Source organism: Moschus berezovskii, chromosome 3 (genome assembly GCF_049115385.1).
Source record: "Moschus berezovskii isolate FMDL1 chromosome 3, NW_MosBer_1.0, whole genome shotgun sequence".
In the NCBI taxonomy this organism is placed as follows: domain Eukaryota; kingdom Metazoa; phylum Chordata; class Mammalia; order Artiodactyla; family Moschidae; genus Moschus; species Moschus berezovskii.
Window position 1 is genome coordinate 120,430,796 of NC_142462.1, and position 21,675 is coordinate 120,452,470.

Sequence of the window (21,675 nt, forward strand, 5' to 3'; positions counted from 1 at the left end):
TGGATAAAGTTCAGAACATCTTAGGGAATGGATGGCCTATGCCTCCTCACACAATATCCCATAAATACTAGTTCTTGCAATTAAACTTTTTAATAAGAAAGCTTAATTAAACATCACAGATTGTTCTACATAATAGGCACTCAATAAATAAATGTTGAATGGGTAAACAAGGCTGTGTTCTCCAGGAAAATCCTTAACTTTGTGATTAACACACTCTATGACCTGAACTAAGCCTAGGTTCCTAAATTTAATATTTGTTGTTTAGGCTGTTTAGACCTAAAGTAGTATAAGGCAGCACATAATGACTTAAATGTAACCATCAAATGTATATTAGAAAGCCAGATGCAGGTCAACCTCAGGGTAGATTAACTGAACGTCTGTATTAGTTAGAATATATCTGCTATTGCAGTAAAGACCAAAATCACTTCACCTGTTTTACTTATATTTCTTAATAACATTTGCATAGGTGGCTCAGGGCTGGGATGTGATCCAGAGCCCAGTCTCCTAATAATTTTCCTGTGCCATCCTTTTGTGTTCTGAGATGCCTGTTCCAGGTCTCACTCACCATCATGAATTCATTGCAGGAGGGAGATCAGGAGGGAAAAACATAACAAAGCAAAACAAAACATCTGTCCCCTAAAGTACAAAGAGCCCGGAGAATGGTATCTTTAACTCTTACAGCAATAAATTCCATTGCTACTGGAGAAGGGAGCTTCCTAGGCGGCACTCGTGGTAAAGAACCTGACTGCCAATACAGGAGGCATAAGAGATGCAGGTTCAATCTCTGTATTGGGAAGAACCCCTGGAGAAGAGAGTGGCAACCCACTGTAGTATTCTTGCCTGGAGAATCCCATGGACAGAGGAGCCTGAAAGGCTACAGTCCATGAGGCCACAAAGAGTCAGACTTAGCACGCACTCACGCATGCACATAGGAGAAGGTTTGGGGAACCTTCATAGATTTGGGGAACAATATGCAACATGGTGATGACTTCATTGAGAAGACTGGTTCTGTACTTTTTGTTCCCTGGAGACTAGGAGAGTCTCCCTCCCAAAAGCGTATTGCCTCAAGAAGGAGAGAAGATAGCGGAAAACATCAGGGTGATGATAGGAAGGAAGAAAGGGAAAAGGGTTTGGTCAGACAGCCATACTTTCTGCCATAACCCTCCCTCCTGAATGCAGACATTCCTCTCTAGCCAAATTTGACAATCCATTATTTCATATCCACATTTTGTACTACATCATATTGGTCCAGGCCCCTGGGTTCCCTCCGTGTGGAAAGGCGCTCCTCCACTTTCCAGACTAAGCTGTCTATAATTCTTTTCAAGAAGTAAACTTTTCCATAAAACCTCAGTATACTCATATAATAGTGGTATATCACCTTAATCCTGTAGCAAAGTTTTTAATATTAAGCATAGAGAGACCTGACTTGCTAATTACATTTTTAAAAGCAAGTACAATTTCTTAAGGACAAAATTTGCTTTATTCTTTGCTTCCATAGTTTGTTTTAGAGTGACTGGAGCAGGTTCTGATTATAAAGAGCTTACTGTTGTACATTCAGGTTAAACAGAGTGTTCCAGCACCTGGAAGCAGGTGAAGGAACTAATGATCTTGCATCTCCCTCTCCTCCTATGAGCTTATAATGTCTTAAAAGATGTTATATTCATAAAATTATGGGGAACATATTTTAAAATTATAAAATTATACTTCAAAATAAATTACCAAATAAAATAAACTCACATTTATTATAATAGAAATTATTCTTAAGGTGTTTATATTGAAGGCTAAAATTAATGATTTATATGGTTAGTGGGAAAATGTACAATTTTTAGACAGAGGTGAACCAAAGACACCTGATAACTTTTAATGGAAGTTTTAGGCATAATTTATAATTTATGAAGTATAGTAAATATATCCACATGGGTGTGTGCATGTGTGATCAGTTGCTTCAGTTGTATCTGACTCTTTGCGACCCTATGGAATGTAAACCCCCAGGTTCCTCTGTTCATGGGGTTCTCCAGGCAAGAATACTGAGTGAGTTGCCATGCCCTCCGCCATGGGATCTTCCTGACATAGGTATTGAACTTGTGTCTCTTGGGTCTCCTGCATTGGCAGGCTGGTTCTTTACCACTAGCACCACCTGGGAAGCCCATATCTATATTTAAATATTTCTATAAATAAATGCTTGTTGAAGGAGCGCCATCAATATAACATTAGCTTTTCTGGTTATGCAACTATAAAACTAAGTTATGTAGGAATGAAATACTAAATTAGTTCCTAAAATTATGATTATTTCTCTATATAATTTCAGTTTGAACAGAAGAAATGTAAGGCAGTAATATATGCTCCATAGAGAGTATGCCTTCAAATAAAATTAAAATCTAATTAGAGTTAGAATAAAAGTACTAAAATATTTTTGAGATCAATATTGAAGGTAATGCAGAATAAAACCCTGCCATGATAGTAGAAATAACTCTGAGAATCAGGAGTATTAAAAATAGCACTTAAGAAACCAAAGTTTCAAAATGAATTTCTTGTCTTGATAAACAGAAGTAAAATTGGAAACTGAAATGAACAGAAAAAAAATCATAAATTCAGAAGCTCATTTATGCTAAGGTGGCAGTTTATAAATCACTTTAAATAATTTTCCAATAGTTCACAAAATACTATATAAGTAACCTGAATTTTTTTTTTTCCCTAAAGTTTAGAACATGGCAAATGTAATGTCTAGATATAACATCTGTGCAATCTGAAAGCAGGTTAAGTACCTTGGTATTGGCCTCTTTGCAAGCATGAAACAGCTGGAGAACCTCAGCTGACTCTTGAGTTTAAAAGCAGGGAGCTTCATTTTAAGGTGGAATGAAACTGCCTTTGTAGTCAGTGATTACTTCCTATGAATTACATGAGGTCTATAGTCAGATTCTGAAATGATTAAACCTACTAACTGAGATTAGGAGATTATTATGTTGTCACTCTGAATGCCTCACATAAAAAATGGTAGGAGAGCCTACAAAAAGAGTACAGTCTCAGGATAAATGGCAGCGTGGATCAAATGTGCCCTTTCCACACGCTGTCTTCTCTCTGTTCCCTCTGGTCTTGGGCTGTTTCTTTTCCTGGTGTCCTCCTTTGAGATCCTTCTGTAGCACACTGGAAATCCCTGGAGGCTTATAACTAAAGCCATGATCTCTGACCAGCTGCATGAATTGTAAGGATAATGCAAAATTTTTATTTTAATTTTATTTAAAGCTATTTTATGAGCAGGAAGCATAGATAGACATTTCTCTAAAGAAAAAACAGGTGGCCAACAAGAGAAGATGCTCAACAGTAGCACCTTAAATATGACAGAAGTGGACTTATCTATGAAACAGGAACAGAGTCACCAATCGAGAGAACACACTTGTGATTGCCAAGGGGGAAGGAGGTGGGCAGGGATGGATTGGGCGTTTGGGATTAGCAGTTGCTACTCATATATACAAAGGATAAACAGCAAGTTCTTACTGTGAAGCACAGGGAAATATATCCAATAGCCTGTGATACATCATAATGGAAAAGAATATAAAAAAAGAATATGTACGTATGTATGTACGGATGTGAGAGTTGGATCTTAAAGAAGGCTGAGCCCTGGAGAATTGATGCTTTCGAGCTGTGGTGTTGGAGAAGACTCTTGAGAGTCCCTTGGAGTGCAAGGAGATCCAACCAGTCCATTCTAAAGGAAATCAACCCTGAAAGAGTGTTCACTGGAAGGACTACTGCTGAAGCTGAAGCCCCAAGACTCTGGCCACCTGATGCAAAGAGCCGACTCATTGGAAAAGACCCTGCTGCTGGGAAAGATTGAAGGCAGGAGGAGAAGGGGACGACAGAGGACGAGATGGTTGGATGGCATCATTGACTCAATGGACTGGCATCCTGCAGTCCATGGGATTGCAAAGAGTCACACACGACTGAGTGACTGAACAGCAACAGTAATTGAATGACTTTGCTACAGTGTAGAGATTAATACAGCATTGTAAATGAAGTATATTTCAATAAAGTAAATTTTGAAGAATAAATGCTATTATATTTATATTTATTTACTATTTATTTATATACTATTATATTTATTTCCTATAAATAAAGCTATTTTAATGTTTAAATATTGTAGAGAAGAAATAACACACCTTCAAAATGCTTTGAAGGCTGCCAGTACACTCAGTTATGCTGTCAGATTAACATTTATTTTTAGATTTGAAGTAAAATTTATTCTACCATCCCTATTTAAATAGTATCCATGGACTACAAAGTGAGCTGCTACAGACACATCTGGTATGATTTGCAGTTTCTTTTATTTACAAACACCAATTTTCACAATGCTTTACAATTAAAATCAAGCATAGATATAAAAGAGATATTCGGGGTAAACTAAACTGCACCTGTCGTCCATAACTCTGGATAGAGTTCTGCATCCATCCAGACAGCCACTCTGTTCATATTGATTGACTTTATACTGAGTGTATGTTATATATTTGAACTTCCAAAATATAGCTTGTGGGTTCTAAAGCATTTTGGAAAGAATTGCCAAGACTGAAAGGAGGATTCTGCCTGAAAGACTCTCTGATGCCAGGTGTACAAGATGAAGCACAAGCGTGGTCGTGGAGCAGGTGGCCTGAGCCCCGAGTCCAAGAAGATCCTGATGTCTGCCCTCAAAAGGCAGGGCCACGCTGGCCGAGGGGCGGCAGCCAAGCCAGAGGAAGCCGGGCGGCCAGATCCTGCCCAGCTCATGGCCCCCATCCTATCTTTCAAGTGCTATGGCTTGGACATCCATGAGCATGTGGTTCTGACTCCCTAGTGCCTGCCAGCCACCACAGGCCCGGCCAGACCACTGGGCCAGATATTCCTCTACCTCTGGGCTCTCCCTGGAGCCCCCATGCAAGCCTCGGGGTGGTGTCTGTCCACCTACCCCTGCACCTCCAGTCAGAGCCCCTGTGTAGGAAGGATCAGGGTCTCCCAGACTGCCCGCTTGGCGGCCCAGCGCTTGCCAGCTGCAGATAACCTCAGGACAGAGTTAACTGATGCCGCCTCTCCTCCTGGAGCCCCTTGGTCACAGCAAATTGACACCTGTCAGCTTCTCCCCTGTATGTTCCTCATCCTGGTCAAGCAGCTCTCACGTTGGGGCAGTAAGATCATTTTGATTCATTTTTGATGTGAACCAAACTTTCAAGTTAGGACATGCTCTGAAACAAATTATACATTTCCTGTGACCTACTAAAATAATTAGTTCACCAGAGCAGGAGTCTGGATTTAAGACTATAATTGTAGCTAGGAATAACCGATATCACTTGTAGTGAAAGAGATGTTTTCTCTGAAGTTATTTCAGTTCTTTGGTGTAAGTTCCTAACACTGAGTTCATCCATTCCTTCAGCCTGTCCATAGACATTTACTGAATGGACTAGGCACCTTGTCATGCTAAGAAACAAAAGATCAGAATCCCTCAGTGAAGAATCTCAGTTTAGAAGTGACTGATGCTCAAACAAAAAATAACCAAACCATGTGATGATGGTATATTGTGCCGGTGTGTGTGCGCATCGTCGCTTCAGGTGTGTTCTACTCTTTGCAATCCTATGGACTGTAGCCCACCAGGCTCCTCTGTCCATGAGATTCTCTAGGCGAGAATCCTGGCGTGGGTTGCCATTGTCTCTTCCAGGAGATCTTCCCAATCCAAGGATGAAACCTACATCTCTTAAGTTAAATTCAGTCGCTCAGTCATGTCCGACTCTCCGTGACCCCATGAACCACAGCACGCCAGGCCTCCCTGTCCATCACCAACTCCCGGAGTACACTCAAACTCATGTCCACAGAGTCGGTGATGCCATCCAGCCATCTCATTCTCCGTCGTCCCCTTCTCCTCCCGCCCCCAACCTTTCCCAGCATCAGAGTCTTTTCCAGTGACTCAACTCGTCGCATGAGGTGGCCAAAGTATTGCAGCTTCAGCTTTAGCATCAGTCCCTCCAATGAACATCCAGGATTGATCTCCCTTAAAATGGACTGGTTGGATCTCCTTGCAGTATAAGGGACTCTCAAGAGTCTTCTCCAACACCACAGTTCAAAAGCATCGATTCTTCGGCGATCAGCCTTCTTCACAGTCCAACTCTCACATCCATGCATGACCACGGGATAAACCATTGCCTTGACTAGACGGACCTTTGTTGGCAAAGTAATGTCTCTGCTTTTTAATATACTATCAAGGTTGGTCATAACTTTCCTTCCAAGGAGCAAGTGTCTTTTAATTTCATGGCTGCAATCAGCATCTGCAGTGATTTTGGAGCCCAAAAAAACAAAGTCTGACACTGTTTCCACTGTTTTTCCATCTATTTCCCATGAAGTGATGGGACCAGATGCCATGATCTTTGTTTTCTGGATGTTGAGCTTCAAGCCAACCTTTTCACTCTCCTCTTTCACTTTCATCAAGAGGCTTTTGAGTTCCTCTTCCCTTTCTGCCATAAGGGTAGTGTCATCTGCATATCTGAGGTTATTGATATTTCTCCCAGCAATCTTGATTCCAGCTTGTGCTTCTTCCAGCCCAGCGTTCCTCATGATGTACTCTGCATATAAGTTAAATAAGCAAGGTGACAATATACAACCTTGACGTACACCTTTTCCTATTTGGAACCAGTCTGTTGTTCCATGTCCAGTTCTAACTGTTGCTTCCTGACCTGCATACAGGTTTCTCAAGAGGCAGGTCAGGTGGTCTGGGATTCCCATCTCTTTCAGAATGTTCCACAGTTTATTAAGTCTACCTGTATTGGCAGGTGGGTTCTTTACTGCTAGTGACCACCTGTGAAGCCCAAAGTATATTGGACATAAATAAATGGTTCCATAAGAGTGTGAGAGAAGACATAAATAATTAGGAATGGGAAAGCTAGGTTAATTCATATTTTGCTTTGCTTGGTAACTGGTCCTAACATTTTTTTTAATATAGTAATAAAATATTATTGTTTGAAATATATAATATTTGAATTAGCTTGATATAGAAATAAAACATTTATCACCATTAAGAATTAAAATGCTAGAAATCAACATAGAGATAATGTTAATTTAAAAATATAAATTTTAAGAAACAAACAATAATATTAAAATTTTATTTAAATAAAAGATCTCTTAAATAAATTCTTAGTTCTAATGAGGTGGATGAAACTGGAGCCTATTATTCAGAGTGAAGTAAACCAGAAAGAAAAGCACCAATACAGTATACTAACACATATATATGGAATTTATAAAGATGGTAACAATAACCCTGTATGCAAGACAGCAAAAGAGACACAGGTGTATATAACAGTCTTTTGGACTCTGTGGGAGAGGGCGAGGGTGGGATGATTTGGGAGAATGGCATTGAAACATGTATATTATCATATGTGAAACTCGTTGCCAGTCCAGGTTCGATGCATGATACAGGATGCACGGGGCTGGTGTACTGGGATGACCCAGAGGGATGATATGGGAAGGGAGGTGGGAGGGGGGGTTCAAGATGGGGAACGCATGTACACCCATGGAGGATTCATGTCAGTGTATGGCAAAACCAATACAATATTGTAAAGTAACTAGCCTCCAATTAAAATTTAAAAAAAAATAAATGAACAAATTCTTAATAATAGATTTTAGAAATATTCAGTTAATCTCACTTGACTATTACATGGTTCTTACTTGTGTGTGAGTGCACACCAATCTTTTTATTTTAATCATTTTGACATAGGTTTTCTCATTTGTATGTTATTTAGAGCACATTTACATTCAAGCATGGTTTTCCTTTGAGACACAGCACACTCTGTACTACTTCCCCCTGAATTAATTGATATAATGAGCTGATGTAAATTACTTTCACTATTAGCCTGAGCTATTATTAAACCATAACAATTTTGAAGGTAAACATACCATACAAAGGCATTGAAGTACTGAAATCCCAAAGTAAGCGTCAAGGATGATTTTTAGCTTTATGTAATGTTGGGTGTCTGTATCATTGCTTCTCGCCGCGGTCTGGAGAACCAGGACTGTTGTATATGAATGCCTTCTGCTGAGGTCTATGCCTGCGCACCTGTAGAGGGAAGTTGCTATGGCAATAAACCTGAACAACCCTGGAATGCCCACCCACTGATCATGGTTCTGCCTCCTTCTTGCTGCTTTCTTGACCTCTGCTGGGAACAGTTTTCAACATTTTAATTATAAAAAAAATGCAAGTCCTCTTTTAAGGCACAAGTGAAATGCTGTAAACTTTATTAGACCCTTTATTTATACTTTACACATAACTACTCTAGTCTTCACATTGATGTAATATTGCATATGCTTTGATGACTCATCAATTCATCTTGGTATTGCATTTTGCATCAATCTTATCTCCCGGCTCCATGTAAGTTATCGGGTCTTTGGAGAAGAAACACCTTTGGAGCCTGAATAACATCCAGTGCAAATTCAGATGAAATATAAGTGCCTATTAAATGTAGAGTGAATTTTCCATCCCACCTCATAAAAGTCCATCATTATCCTCTTCCGATGCTGTATTTTCCCTTCATAATGTTCTTCCTCTCATTTTCTTCTCTTACAGTCTGTCTATTCATTGCGGCTCCACTAGAAGCACTTTATTGTAAGCTAGATCCCTCATGTGAAACTCCATAGTGCATTACTAGTCCCTACCTCATGCCACTTTTTATTTCCACTTCATATTATGATTTTTGTGGATACAGTGTTTTACTTTTCTAGGCTTAAGCTCTTGAAAGGCAGCAAATAGAATCTGATTTATCTTCTGTTTCCCACAGTGCTCAATAATTGTTTGTTGCCTGAGGAAAGATTTGTAGAGTTACAGAGGAACAGCATTTCATGCCAAATTGGGCTATGCCCTGCTAGGGTACTTTTAGGCATGGCTGATGGTAAATTAAGAACAGGGAATGAAGACTAGTATCTCTGAGGTCAGTCCTATTCTATTTGGCAGCAAGACACTACCAGGCTTTTATTATTATTGATGTTTGAAGGGTGTTTGTCTATCAATCAACCTGTGACCCACTATTATGGGTTCTGCCTTTTTAATATGGGTGGACTTTTCTGCTTTAGATAGTTTCCCATTCAAATCTACACATTTTTTTTGGTGAATGCTAATACATAAGAAGAAAATAATTTGTGCTATTAAAACAGCTTTCCAGAGCAGATTCCAACTTAACTATGTCTAGGATACAGGCAAAGTATAAAATTGTGCCCTACAAGTTGTGGTTTAGATATTCATAGCTTCAGCTCGTTGGCCCTCTATTTCTTGCTTATTAATTACCTACTTTATGAACATTATCTCCTAACCTCAAAACTATTTATCAGGTAGGTATAATTACTCCATTTTTCAAATGAGAATAGTGAAGCTTAGAAAGGTTAAATTACATTATCACAATTGGCCATCAAGAAAATGCAAAAACAAAGATTTGAATACAAACCTGTACTTTCCCCCTATATTATACTTGCTACCTCGTTATGTAGGTGGCTTTTCTTAGCCAGAAGGGCATAGGAGAAGGGGTGAGGAAGACTTGGAAATCTTTTCTTATAAGGCTGCTGCTACTGCTAAGTCACTTCAGTCGTGTCCGACTCTGTGTGACCCCATAGACGGAAGCCCACTAGGCTCCCCCATCCCTGGGATTCTCCAGGCAAGAACACTGGAGTGGGTTGCCATTTCCTTCTCCAATGTGTGAAAGTGAAAAGTGAAAGTGAAGTCGCTCAGTCGTGTCCGACCCTTAGCGACCCCACGGACTGCAGCCTACCAGGCTCCTCCATCCATGGGATTTTCTAGGCAATAGTACTGGAGTGGCTTGCCATTGCCTTCTCCGTCTTATAAGGCTAGTACATTCTATTTCTTATGACCATTTCAGAAACTGAAATCGCTGTTGAAAACAAAAAACAAAAGCCTTTCTGACTTGGTACTATTGGCTTTGATAAAGGATAGTACAGAAAACAAGATGGCTAATGTTTTGTCTCTCACTGGGAGGAAATTTAACTAGTGTCTTTGTGCAAAAGAAAATAAAATGAATCTGTGATATGCAAATGAGTCTTTCAACTGTTTGTTAATTTCTACTGTTTACTCAAAAATGGGAAACACCATGCCTGTGATACATCATCTTTTGTGTGTTTGGCACTTTCCATCATGAATCATATTAATCTGCTTAAACTAACAAGGATTAATTGCCTTGTTAAGGCAACCTGGCATTGAAATGATATATTGCCCAGACAGCTTGGAATTTGGCCACTCATAAATCTCATTTGCTTGTTGGTTTATTTCTGTTTGTCTCTTTCTCTGACAGATGTGTGCCCAATCACTGTGAGCATGGTGGGAAGTGCTCTCAAACATGGGACAGCTTCAAATGCACTTGCGATGAGACTGGATACAGTGGGGCCACCTGCCACAACTGTGAGTGCCAATTTATCTCACTTTAAACGTGTAATTGCATGAGAATCCCAGGTCTTTAGCTACGATTTTAAGCCCAGCAACCTGAATATTCCACACAGTAAATCACTTGATTCTGAAGCACCCAGATTTTATTGTTGCTTTTCTAGAATAGTATTCAAGTTGTCAAAATATATTCTCTCAAGTCTAACGACTCAAAAAGAAGCACCAGTGTTTCCAATGTTCTGTAAAGACACAGTTGAGATGGGAATGCTGATCTTGTATGTGCCTCTGTGTGTCTAAGCCGTGTCTTTTCTGGATAGATTGGAAAATTGTATTATTGTGATGTCTCTGACTGGATTCTCATTTATCAATTCATCAGAGAGGCAGACAGAGTGTAATTTCAGCATTTAGTTTCTGGACAGGAGTGTCTCCTGCTCTTTTATGACTGTTTGGCCACACATTTTAGATCATGAAAATGAGCTGGAAAGTGGAACAAAGTCCATTGGAGTTGCATATGTAAAGTAAAAGCGCAAGATTATACTTTTTTTTAAATATTGAAAACTAAAAATAGCAGACAAAAATGACTTTTAAAACACAGTGTGCCTTGTTTTACATAATAGCTTTACCCTGAAAAGTTAAATTTTTTTTTATTTTTGCAATTAAAATATTAAGGTAAATATTAACTTTCTAATTGTAATGTTCATTTTCCAATAATGCATAGCTGCTTGCCAAGCATTTTTGAAGACAGATTTGCCATAAAACATATACATGAAAGGTCATCTGTTATGTACTGTGTGTGTGTGTGTGTGTGTGTGTGTGTGTGTCCATGTGTGTAAGAGGGAGTGAGAAAAGAGTCTTCTTCAATCTTTTCTCCATATGAAAAGAAACCTAATATCTAAATCCTCTAATTACAGAGAATACTTTCTCTTCATTGCACTTTTAGAAAACAACAAGCAAAATATTACTAGAGTTCTGGTGACAGTAAAAATGCAAAAGTGTTCTCTGATCCTCTTCATATCATTATTTGTAGTAATGGTCAGTTCAGTTGAGTCAATCAGTAGTAATGTACAATCAGACATTGTGTTCATTGTCTATTGTAATACCTCAACTAAGAAAAAAATCTAATTTATTTTACTGCACTTATTAATTTGTTTATGAGGATATTTTTAAAAAGAGACAAAAAAGAACCCTTAGAAAAATTAACATTAATAGGAAGATATGCAAGACAGGTAAAACAGACACTTGGTAGATTCATTATCTGTAAGGGATTTATGTATAGGTATGTAAAAATATTTCAACGAATAAAGAACAAAAACGATTAAAATTAAAATTAACATTACAATTAATTAGAATAAAGGACTTATAACTAAAATTATACCCTTTCCGTCACATCAAAATGTTCTTTCCACCTATGACATTCGTTGTATGATATCTGATGATGAATTAAGTAATTTTGATGAAACTGAGTACTTTCACTCCACCAGTAGAATGTATACAACGTGTTATATGTACTATAAATACCACCTTTAACTACTATAACCCTGTTTCTTAAAAATGGAAATTCTAACTAAAGAAAATTGCTGGTGGTTACAAGTGCTTCCTATCTCAGTGACCACTTTGCTGTTTAATGTAAAAGCAAATAACTTTCTATATCTGCTTATTTCACTGAATACACAGTACAGACATTTAAAACATTAATTTTTAAAGAAAATTTAGATATATGACAGTGGTTGAATAGTTGAGGTTTTTTTTTTTTTTTTTGAGTTAACAACTCCAAATATTAGAAATGTCCTAGGAATGTTTAGTTTGGCTATCATGGGAATTTATAAATGTAAAAGGGAGGGAATTCCCAGGAGTTGAATGGGTTTAATCCCCTATCAGGGAGCTAATATGCTCTGCTTGCCAGGCAGTGCGGCCAAGAAATAAAATGTGGGCAATGAATTCTAAAATGTAAGCAGACATACCTGTAAAGTTTCCTGTTCCTTGCAGATATGAGTATTGATGTTCTCGAATAAGCACAGTCCTCTGCCCTGCTTCCATCTGTGGCTGTTTTTTTCTCCACCTTGCTCACCCGACATGGACACCTTCCCACCAGATGCTGAGTGCCTTGTTCGGGCTTGCCGTATAGCAGTATATCTGTACGGCACATGGATTTTATATCCATACAGCACATGGATTTTATCCACTGCAAGTCTTTAATTTCTTCAGCCATCCCTGCCCCTGGAAAGTTCTCATGGATCATCTTGTCCCATGCTGGTCTATATCAGTACCCTGGGACTGCTCTCTCATCTCCTTCAAGTCCCAAGCCTCCTGTCCCTTAGGCTGTCTTGAGAAAACCAAACATTTGAATAAGCAGTGCAGTTTAGACCTCTGAAATCGGAGCTTCTCATTCCGATGAACTCAGGGCTCTACCAAAATTAAAAAATAATATAAATAAACAAGAGAATTATTTCTTCCCTGCTGCTCATCCTACTCATCTCTTATTTAATTTTTATATCTACGAAAGTAGAATCATTCATTTTTAACAATGAAAGCCTGATTGCTTGTTGTCTTCCCCAAGTAAGGTGACAATGTTGAAACTCATGTGTGTGCATAAACAGAGGCTGGAAACCATCCTGTATAATTCAAGAAAGGACAGATTGGATACAATTTTTTTAGGAAAAATATATCTTGTAGCTTATAGAATGGTGTGTGCTGTTGAATAAGCTAAAAAACTTGATATATCTCTTGGTTACTCCCATGAACTAGTTAAAAATTGGGAGGGTCTGGCCCCATACATAATACTGTGAAAATTATAAAATATGTGCCTTTCCATTTGATACAGGATGAACACTTTGGAATTCTTACATAGTCGATGACCACCCTGACTTCTAATGATGGCTGTGAGGTTACCATGCTGGGTGCCTTCCCAGGAAGCCACTTCCCTTCTCTTGGACAGTCTTATTTTCTCTGTCAACTAAATGGCTCCTGAGGTCTCTTACAGCTCTGTGAGTCAAAGACCTGAGATTTCCAGGTGCTGATTCTGTGGTTTTGAACTTTGTCAGCATTATTAAACTTTTACCTCATTATATCTGGTGAAAGACCTTTTGAAAAGGAGCTGTGGCTGCCTATATATGGCTGAGTCCCTTCACTCTTCACCTGAAACTATCACAACATTGTTAGTAGACCATACCCCAGTACAAAAGAAAATGTTAAAAAAAAAGAAAAAGACATTAATAAAACTACAGATATTAAAACCTCCACTAGTTATTAAATCCTTAAAAAAAAAAGAAAAGAAAAGGAACTATGGACATTTTAAACAGTAAAGAACAGCTAACGAAAGTCTGAAGTTTAGTAAATCTAAGTATTCAGGAGAGCTTCAGAGCTTCAGAGTTAGGTTACCATTTAACACGTTTTCTACCCTGGCCAAGGCTGGGCTTGGGATGAGAAAGCTCTTTCTTGGGTGACCCCTGGTTGCCAGGTGGCTGAAGTCCAAGATGAAGCCTCACAACCCTTCTTTGACAGGTCACACTGCCTGAGTTTGAACTTGGACCAACTTACATGTGACCGTGACCACTAAAACCCTCTGAGCTTCGGTCTTCTTTTTTGTGAATTGAGATTAGTAGCACCACCATCTCATCAGGCCATTGTGAGACTGAATGGGTAATTTGTGAGAACATTGAGAAGGGCCGTAGCGTACGTGGTTCTTGTTTATTCACTAAATCATGTCCACTCTGTCACCCCATGGACTGTCTCCACAAGGCTCCTCTGTCCAAGGGATTCTCCAGGCAAGAATATGGGAGTGGGGTTCTATTTCTTTCTCTAGGAGATCTTCCCAACCCAGGGATCGAACCTGGATCTCCTGCTTTGGCAGGTGGATTCCTTACCACTGAGCCGCCAGGGAAGTCCTTTAGCACATGTTAGCACTCAATATATTATTGCCATTTCATCCCCCTGGAACAATCACCCCTTTGCTCTGTGCTTCTATACTAATCATTGCCACACAATCTGTCACGTAATTTCTTGCTACTATTTACTGTTTGCTATCGTTTCCACGGCAGATTTGGGCTTGCAGTGAATGATTAGTTTCCATGTTTCCTTTTTCAGAAGAATTGGATGACATTAAAGGTTATTTGGTATGTCGTAGACCTGTATCTGTTTATTTGTTGCTTATACATGGAAGAATTAATTTTCTAATAAATACTATATGTGGCTCAGAGGATTGCCATTTACAAACCTCTCCCTGGAGGAGTCCGGGTGTCATAATCTGAGTGAGGAAATCTCACAGGGAAAGCCGCAGACAGCAAGAAAGAATTTTTTTTCTTTTTCTTGGCTCTAGTTTATGACAAAATGCAGATACACCGTTGCAGTTTCATGCGTACCAAGTCACTCCAGTTGGGTCCGACTCTTTGCAACCCTGTGGACTGTAGCCCACCAGGCTCCTCTGTCCATGGGATTCTCCAGGCAAGAATACTGGAGTGGGTTGCCATGCCCTCCTCCAGGGCATCTTCCTGACCCAGGGACCGAATGCATCTCTCTCATGTCTCCTGCATTGGCAGGCGTGTTCTTTATGACTAGTGACACCTCCTATGCAGGCATTGTGTTCTCAGTAAACCTCTAAGCACTAAGTAGTAGCGCATCAAATCATAAACTCATGATAAAAAGAGTAGACTGACCACATTAAATACTGATAGTTTATTTGCTTATGTTGACTTATTCCTCTTTTACTCTCTCAAAAGTGTATGAATTTGTCTTTATTTTGAGCAAAACTTCATGATTATATTTACAGTCTTTTTCTCTTAGTGATGCAAGATAGATTGCCCTTTTCCGTCTCCAAGCTTACGTTCTGGTATATCAAATGCTTTTAATGATCTAATTATCATCCCATTTTTTTTCACATGTGTTCTTTACACTTCATATTTATGGCTCTAGTTTGCATAAATTAATTCAGAAACCTATTCCTTATCTCAGGGCTTAGCAGATAATTTTTCTCATGTTGCTGAAGTTTCAGTCATTCTTACATACACAATTAGTCCCCTATAGGGAACTGCCCTAAAAACTCCCAGGGTTTCCTCAATAATATGAAAAGTTGCAACTATTTTCACAAGTACAAAAGGATATTTGACAGATACAAGCAATGTTTTGGGGTAGATCTCTGCAAGAATTGCTACATGCCAAACCTTCATTCTGAGAGGAGTATTCTTCCAGATTTCTTTTTATTAAAGGGAAGACTTTCACCTTACCCAGATGGATAGACATGACTGTTTCCAGAGGGAGTAAGAGGAGGCAAACTAGATGGTCTATGGAGATCTGGTCCAATTCTGAAATTGCATGATTTCTGAATTCTGAAATACTAAAAAGAAACAGGTACTGGTGTTACCACCAAAATGCAAAAGTAAGTTTTTCAGTAGCCAGTTTTAGAAGGAAAACTTCAATTTACAAGGAATCTATTCTAGGACTTCCCTGGTGGTGCAGTGGATAAGAATCCAGCTGCCAGTGCAGAGGACACAGGTTTCCGAGTCCAGCAAGATTCCAGACACCTCGGAGCAACTGAGCTTGTCCGTCACAGCCACTGAGTCCGTGTGCTGTAACTGTTGAAGCCCATGCACTCTCGGGCCTGTGCTTTACAACAAGGGAGGCCCCTGTGATGAGAAGCCTACACTGCAGCAGAGAGCAGCCCTTGCTCACTGGAACTAGAGAAAGCCCGAGCACAGTAATGAAGACTCAGCGACTCAGCATACCTCCCCCTGGGAAAACAAACAAACAAATAAATAAAATAAATTAAGTTTTAGAAGTCAACTGTTCTACATGCTGTATCCTGGAGCTATGACTCTGGGTCTATAAATTTGTAAACCATGAATTATACTGCACCTTATTACTGCACACATAAAAAGTGAAGTGGTTTTCAGTAGCTCACATCATGTTTTTTATAATCCACTATGTCCGTAAGTAACTTAATTCAAAGTATAACTTTTAAAAAAGAGATTGATCCTACCTGCTGAAAGTCACACTAACCTAGGGCATAAAACCCTAGACTTGTTGGCACAAGAATATTTGATCCCACCATCCATTTGGAACTACCACAAATTTAAACACCAATGAAGACAATTTGGAATTTGAATTTTGCTACCAAAAAAAAAAAAAAAAAAACCTGGCAGTCATTGGGCAGATTAATGGCCTTATGGAACTGGAATCCATCCTTCAGCTATAAGTTCAGTTGGCTTACAAGGCAGAGTAAAAATGTTTGCTTAAAACTCAACATTCAGAAAACTAAGATCATGGCATCTGATTCCATCACTTCATGGGAAATAGATGGGGAAACAGTGGCTGACTTTATTTTTCTGGGCTCCAAAATCACTGCAGATGGTGATTGCAGCCATGAAATTAAAAGAAGCTTACTCCTTGGAAGTTAAGTTATGATCAACATAGATAGCATATTAACAAGCAGAGACATTACTTTGCCAACAAAGGCCCATCTAGTCAAGGATATGGTTTTTCCCGTGGTCATGTATGGATGTGAGAGTTGGACTGTGAAGAAAGCTGATCGCCAAAGAATTGGTGCTTTTGAACTGTGGTGTTGGAGAATACTCTTGAGAGTCCCTTGGACAGCAAGGAGATACAACCAATCCATTCTAAAGGAGATCAATCCTGGGTGTTCATTGGAAGGACTGATGCTAAAGCTGAAACTCCAATACTTTGGCCACCTCATGAGAAGAGTTGACTCACTGGAAAAGACCCTGATGCTGGGAGGGATTGGGGGCGGGAGGAGAAGGGGACGACAGAGGATGAGATGGTTGGATGGCATCACCGACTCAATGGACATGGGTTTGAGTGAACTCCGGGAGTTGGTGATGGACAGGGAGGCCTGGCCTGCTGCGGTTCATGGGGTCGCAAAGAGTTGGACACGACTGAGCGACTGAACTGAACTGAACTGAACTGAACTCAGTATGACTGTGTCTTTAACCTGGATTGTGGGCCATGCTTTTCCTCCCTGACCCCCTGCTGGTCCCACTGGCTTCCTTTCAGTTTTCCGTACGTGCCTTGGATCCTTGCACTACTCCCTCTCCCCTCCCACTACCACAGCCGCAGGTCTTTGCACTTGCTCTCTCTGCCTTGCTTGGTATATTCCTGGTCATCTTTGCGATCTCAGCTCAGTAGTCACCTTCCCAGTGAGCTCTCCGTGAGACTGTATTGGGCCAGACCCTCTTATTCCAAGGACATCGCTTTCCTCTCATTGTTAGCGATGGCTGCGGTTTTGTGTTTATTGTTTGCGATTCTTCAGTAATGTCTGTCTTCTCCACTGGCTGAACTACCTGAGAAAAGGTAGTGCCAGGTCTGTCCACGATTTTATCCCTAGAGCCCAGCCAGCCTGTAATTTGGGCTCAGTACTTTAAGGTTAACCAACTACTTTTGAGGCTGTCTAAATAAGTTATTTGTAATGGGCATTACTGATTTTTGTAAAATGCCAATTATATCCAAATATTGTGCGCATTTAATAAACACCAGATTTTAATCTGTAAAAAAATGTATTCAATGAATGTGCACTGAATCCAAGAGTGAATAAATGGCAGAGAACACAAGGAGCATCAAGAGCTTTTTAAAATCACTGTCTTTTATCCAAATTTATGAAGCTTGTAAAGCTATGAGAGAAGGTAAAGCAAAAGGAAAAAAAAAAAAAAAACAGAGAAAGGAGCATAGAGAATAAAAGATGCACTAATTAAAAGCAGGGGACTTCCCTTGTAGCTCACTTGGTAAAGAATCTGTCTGAAATTCAGAAGATCTGAGTCCAGTTCCTGGGTTGGGAAGACCCCCTAGAGAAGGAAATGGCAACCCACTCCAGTATTCTTGCCTGGAGAATTCAGAGGAGCCTGATACCCTTTCACTTCGGTTAAGGAGGCCCCTAGTTCCTGCGGAGGCATGGGTCAGCAGTGACCTTCCATGGGGACAGGGGCTCTGACTGCAGCAGACCTGGGAGGCCCAGCACGTGGCATAAGTCCTGTTGGAGGACGTCACCATTAGCGCCACTAGAGAGCTGCCGAGCCGACAACCCACAAACTGGCGAACAATTACACCAAAGAAGATCTCGCATTGTTGCAAAAGTTCTAAGGCCCACAACAGATTTCCCAACCTGGGGATCTGGCGAAAGGACTGAGAGCCCCCAGGGAAACAGACTTTTGGAGGGCACATCAAAACCTTGTGTGTACTGTGACCAGGAGAAAGGAACAGTGACAAGAGACTGAGCCAGACTTGCCTATGAGTGTCCGGGAGTCTCCAGCAGAGGTGAGGGTCAACAGTGGCCTGCCCTGGGGTCAGGGGCACTGACTACAGCAGTCCTGGGGGTTGCAGCTTGCTGGAATAAGTCCTTTAGAAGGAGGTCACTGTTATCACCATTATCCCTACCATAGTTTGACTTCAGGCCAAACTAGAGGGAGGAAACACAGCCTCACCCATCAGAAGAAAAATTGATTAATGATTTACTGAGCATGGCCCTGCCTAGCAGACCAGAGCAGGATCCAGGCTTACCCACAGCCAGGCTCTCCCATCAGGAAGCTTCTACAAGCCTCTTATTCTCATCCATCAGAGGGCAGACAGAATGAAAATCACAGTCACAGAAAATGAACCAAACTGATCACTTGGATCACATCCTTGTCTAACTCAATGAAACCATGAGCCATGCCTTGTAGGGCCATTCAAGATGGACAGGTCATGGTGGAGAGTTCTGACAAACATGGTCCACCGGAAAAGGGAATGGCAAACCAGTTCAGTATTCTTACAGTGAGAGCCCCATGAACGGTATGAAAAGGCAAAGAGATATGACACTGAACGATGAGCTCCCCAAGTCGGCAGGTGCCCAGTGTGCTGCTGGAGAAGAGTGGAGAAATAGCTGCAGAAGGAATGAAGAGGCTGAGCCAAAGCAAAAGCAGCACCAAGTTGTGGATGTGTCTGGCGGTGGAAGTAAAGTCCAGTGCTGTAAAGAGCAGTATCGCACAGGAACCTGGACTGTTAGGTCCCTGAGTCAAGGTCAGTTGGAAGTGGTCAAACTGGAGACGGCAAGAGTGAACACTAACGTCTTAGAAATCAGTGAACTAAAATGGACTGGAATGGGTGAATTTAACTCAGATGACCATTATATCTACTACTGTGGATAAGAATCTCTCAGAAGAAAAGAGTAGCCCTCATAGTCATCAAAAAGGTCAGAAATGCAGTAGTTGGGTGCAATCTCAAAAACAACAGAATGATCTCCATTCACCTTCAAGGCAAATCATTCAATATCACAGTAATCCAAGTCTATGCGCCAAGCACTAATGCCAAAGAGGCAGAATATGAATGGTTCTATGATGACCTACAAGACCTTCTAGAATTAAAACCCCAAAAAGATGTCCTTTTCATTATTGGGGACTGGAATGCAAAAATAGAAAGTCAAAAGACACCTGGAGTAACAGGCAGGTTTGGCCTTGGAGCACAAAACGAAGCAGGACAAAGGCTAACGGAGTTTTGCCAAGAGACGCACTGGTCACAGCAAACAGCCTCTTCCAAGACACAGGAGAAGACTCTGCACAGGGACGTCACCAGACGGCCAACACCGAAATCACATTGATTATATTCTTTGCAACCAAAGATGGAGAAGATCTATACAGTCAGTAAAAACAAGGCCAGGAGTTGACTGTGGCTCAGATCATGAACTCCTTATTGCCAAATTCAGACTTAAATTGAGGAAAGTAGGGAAAACCACTGGACCATTCAGGTATAACCTAAATCAAATCTCTTATAATTATATAGTGGAAGTGACAAATAGATTCAAGGGATTATATCTGATAGACAGGGTGCCTGAAGAACTATGGACGGAGGTTCATGACATTGTACAAGAGGCAGTAATTAAAACCATCCCAAGAAAAATAATGCAAAAAGGCAAAATGTTTGTCTGAGGAGACCTTACAAATAGCTGATAAAAGAAGAGAAGCAAAAGGTAAAGAAGAAAAAGAAAGATATATCTGAATGCAGAGTTCCAAAGAATAGCAGGGAGAGATAAGAAATCCTTCCTAAGGGATCAATGCAAATAAATAGAGGAAAACAATAGAATGGGAAAAACTAGAGATCACTTTAAGAAAATTACAGATACCCAGGGACTATTTCATGCAAAGATGGGCACAATAAAGGACAGAAATGGTACGGACCTAACAGAAGCAGAAGATATTCAGAAGAGATGACAAGAATACATAGAAGAACTATACAAAAAAGACCTTCATGACCCAGATAAGCACAATGGTGTGATCACTCACCTAGAGCCAGACATCTTAAAGTGGGAAGTCAAGTGGGCTTTAGGAAGCATCACTATGAACAAAGCTAGTGGGGGTGATGGAATTCCAGTTGAGTTATTTCAAATCCTAAAAGATGATGCTGTGAAAGTGCTGCACTCAATATGCTAGCAAATTTGGAAAACTCAGCATTGGCCACAGGACTGGAAAAGGTCAGTTTTCATTCTAATCCCAAAGAAATGCAATGCCAAAGAATGTTCAAACTACCGCACAATTGCACTCACATGTTAGCAAAGTAATGCTCAAAATTCTCCAAGCCAGGCTTCAACAGTACGTGAACCTCCAGATGTTCAAACTGGATTTAAAAAAGGCAGAAGAACCAGAGATCAAATTGCCAACATCCACTGGATTGTAAAAAAAAAAAGCAAGAGAATTCCATAAAAACATGCATTTCTGCTTTATTGACTATGCTATAACCTTTGACTGTGTGGATCACAACAAACTGTGGAAAATTCTGAAAGAGGTGGAAATACCAGACCACTTTACCTGGCTCCTGAGAAATCTGTATGCAGGTCGAGAAGCAACAGTTAGAACTGGACATGGAACAACAGACTGGTTCCAAATTGAAAAAAAGAGTACATCAGGGCTGTATATTCTCACCCTGCTTATTTAGCTTATATGCGGAGTACATCATGAGAAATGCCAGGCTGAATGAAGCACAAGCTGGAATCAAAGTTGCCAGGAGAAATATCAATGACTTCATATATGCAAACGACACCACCTTTATGCCAGAAAACAAGAGGAACTAAAGAGCCTCTTGAATGTGAAAGAGGAGGGTGGATAATCTGCCTTAAAACTCAACATTCAGAAAACTAAGGTCACGGCATCTGGTCCCATCGCTTGCAGGCAGAAGATGAGGACACAATGGAAATCATGGCAGACTGTTTTCTTAGGCTCCAAAATCACTGCCGACAGTGACTGCAGTCACGAAATTAAAGAAAAGCTGTGATCTAGCTAGACGTCATATTAAAAAGCAGACACATTACTTTGCTGACA

The 21,675-nt window shown here is 40.2% G+C and overlaps 1 protein-coding gene across 1 annotated transcript in view; it reads left to right on the forward strand.

Annotated features, from left to right (window-relative positions):
• The window catches only part of CNTNAP2 (contactin associated protein 2), a 1,655,962-nt gene that overhangs the window by 748,716 nt on the left and 885,571 nt on the right, over positions 1-21,675 (forward strand). The window contains exon 11 of the mRNA XM_055420199.2: positions 10,299-10,405. Coding sequence (XP_055276174.2) covers positions 10,299-10,405 — 107 coding nt within the window. The remainder of the gene's footprint in view (positions 1-10,298; positions 10,406-21,675) is intronic.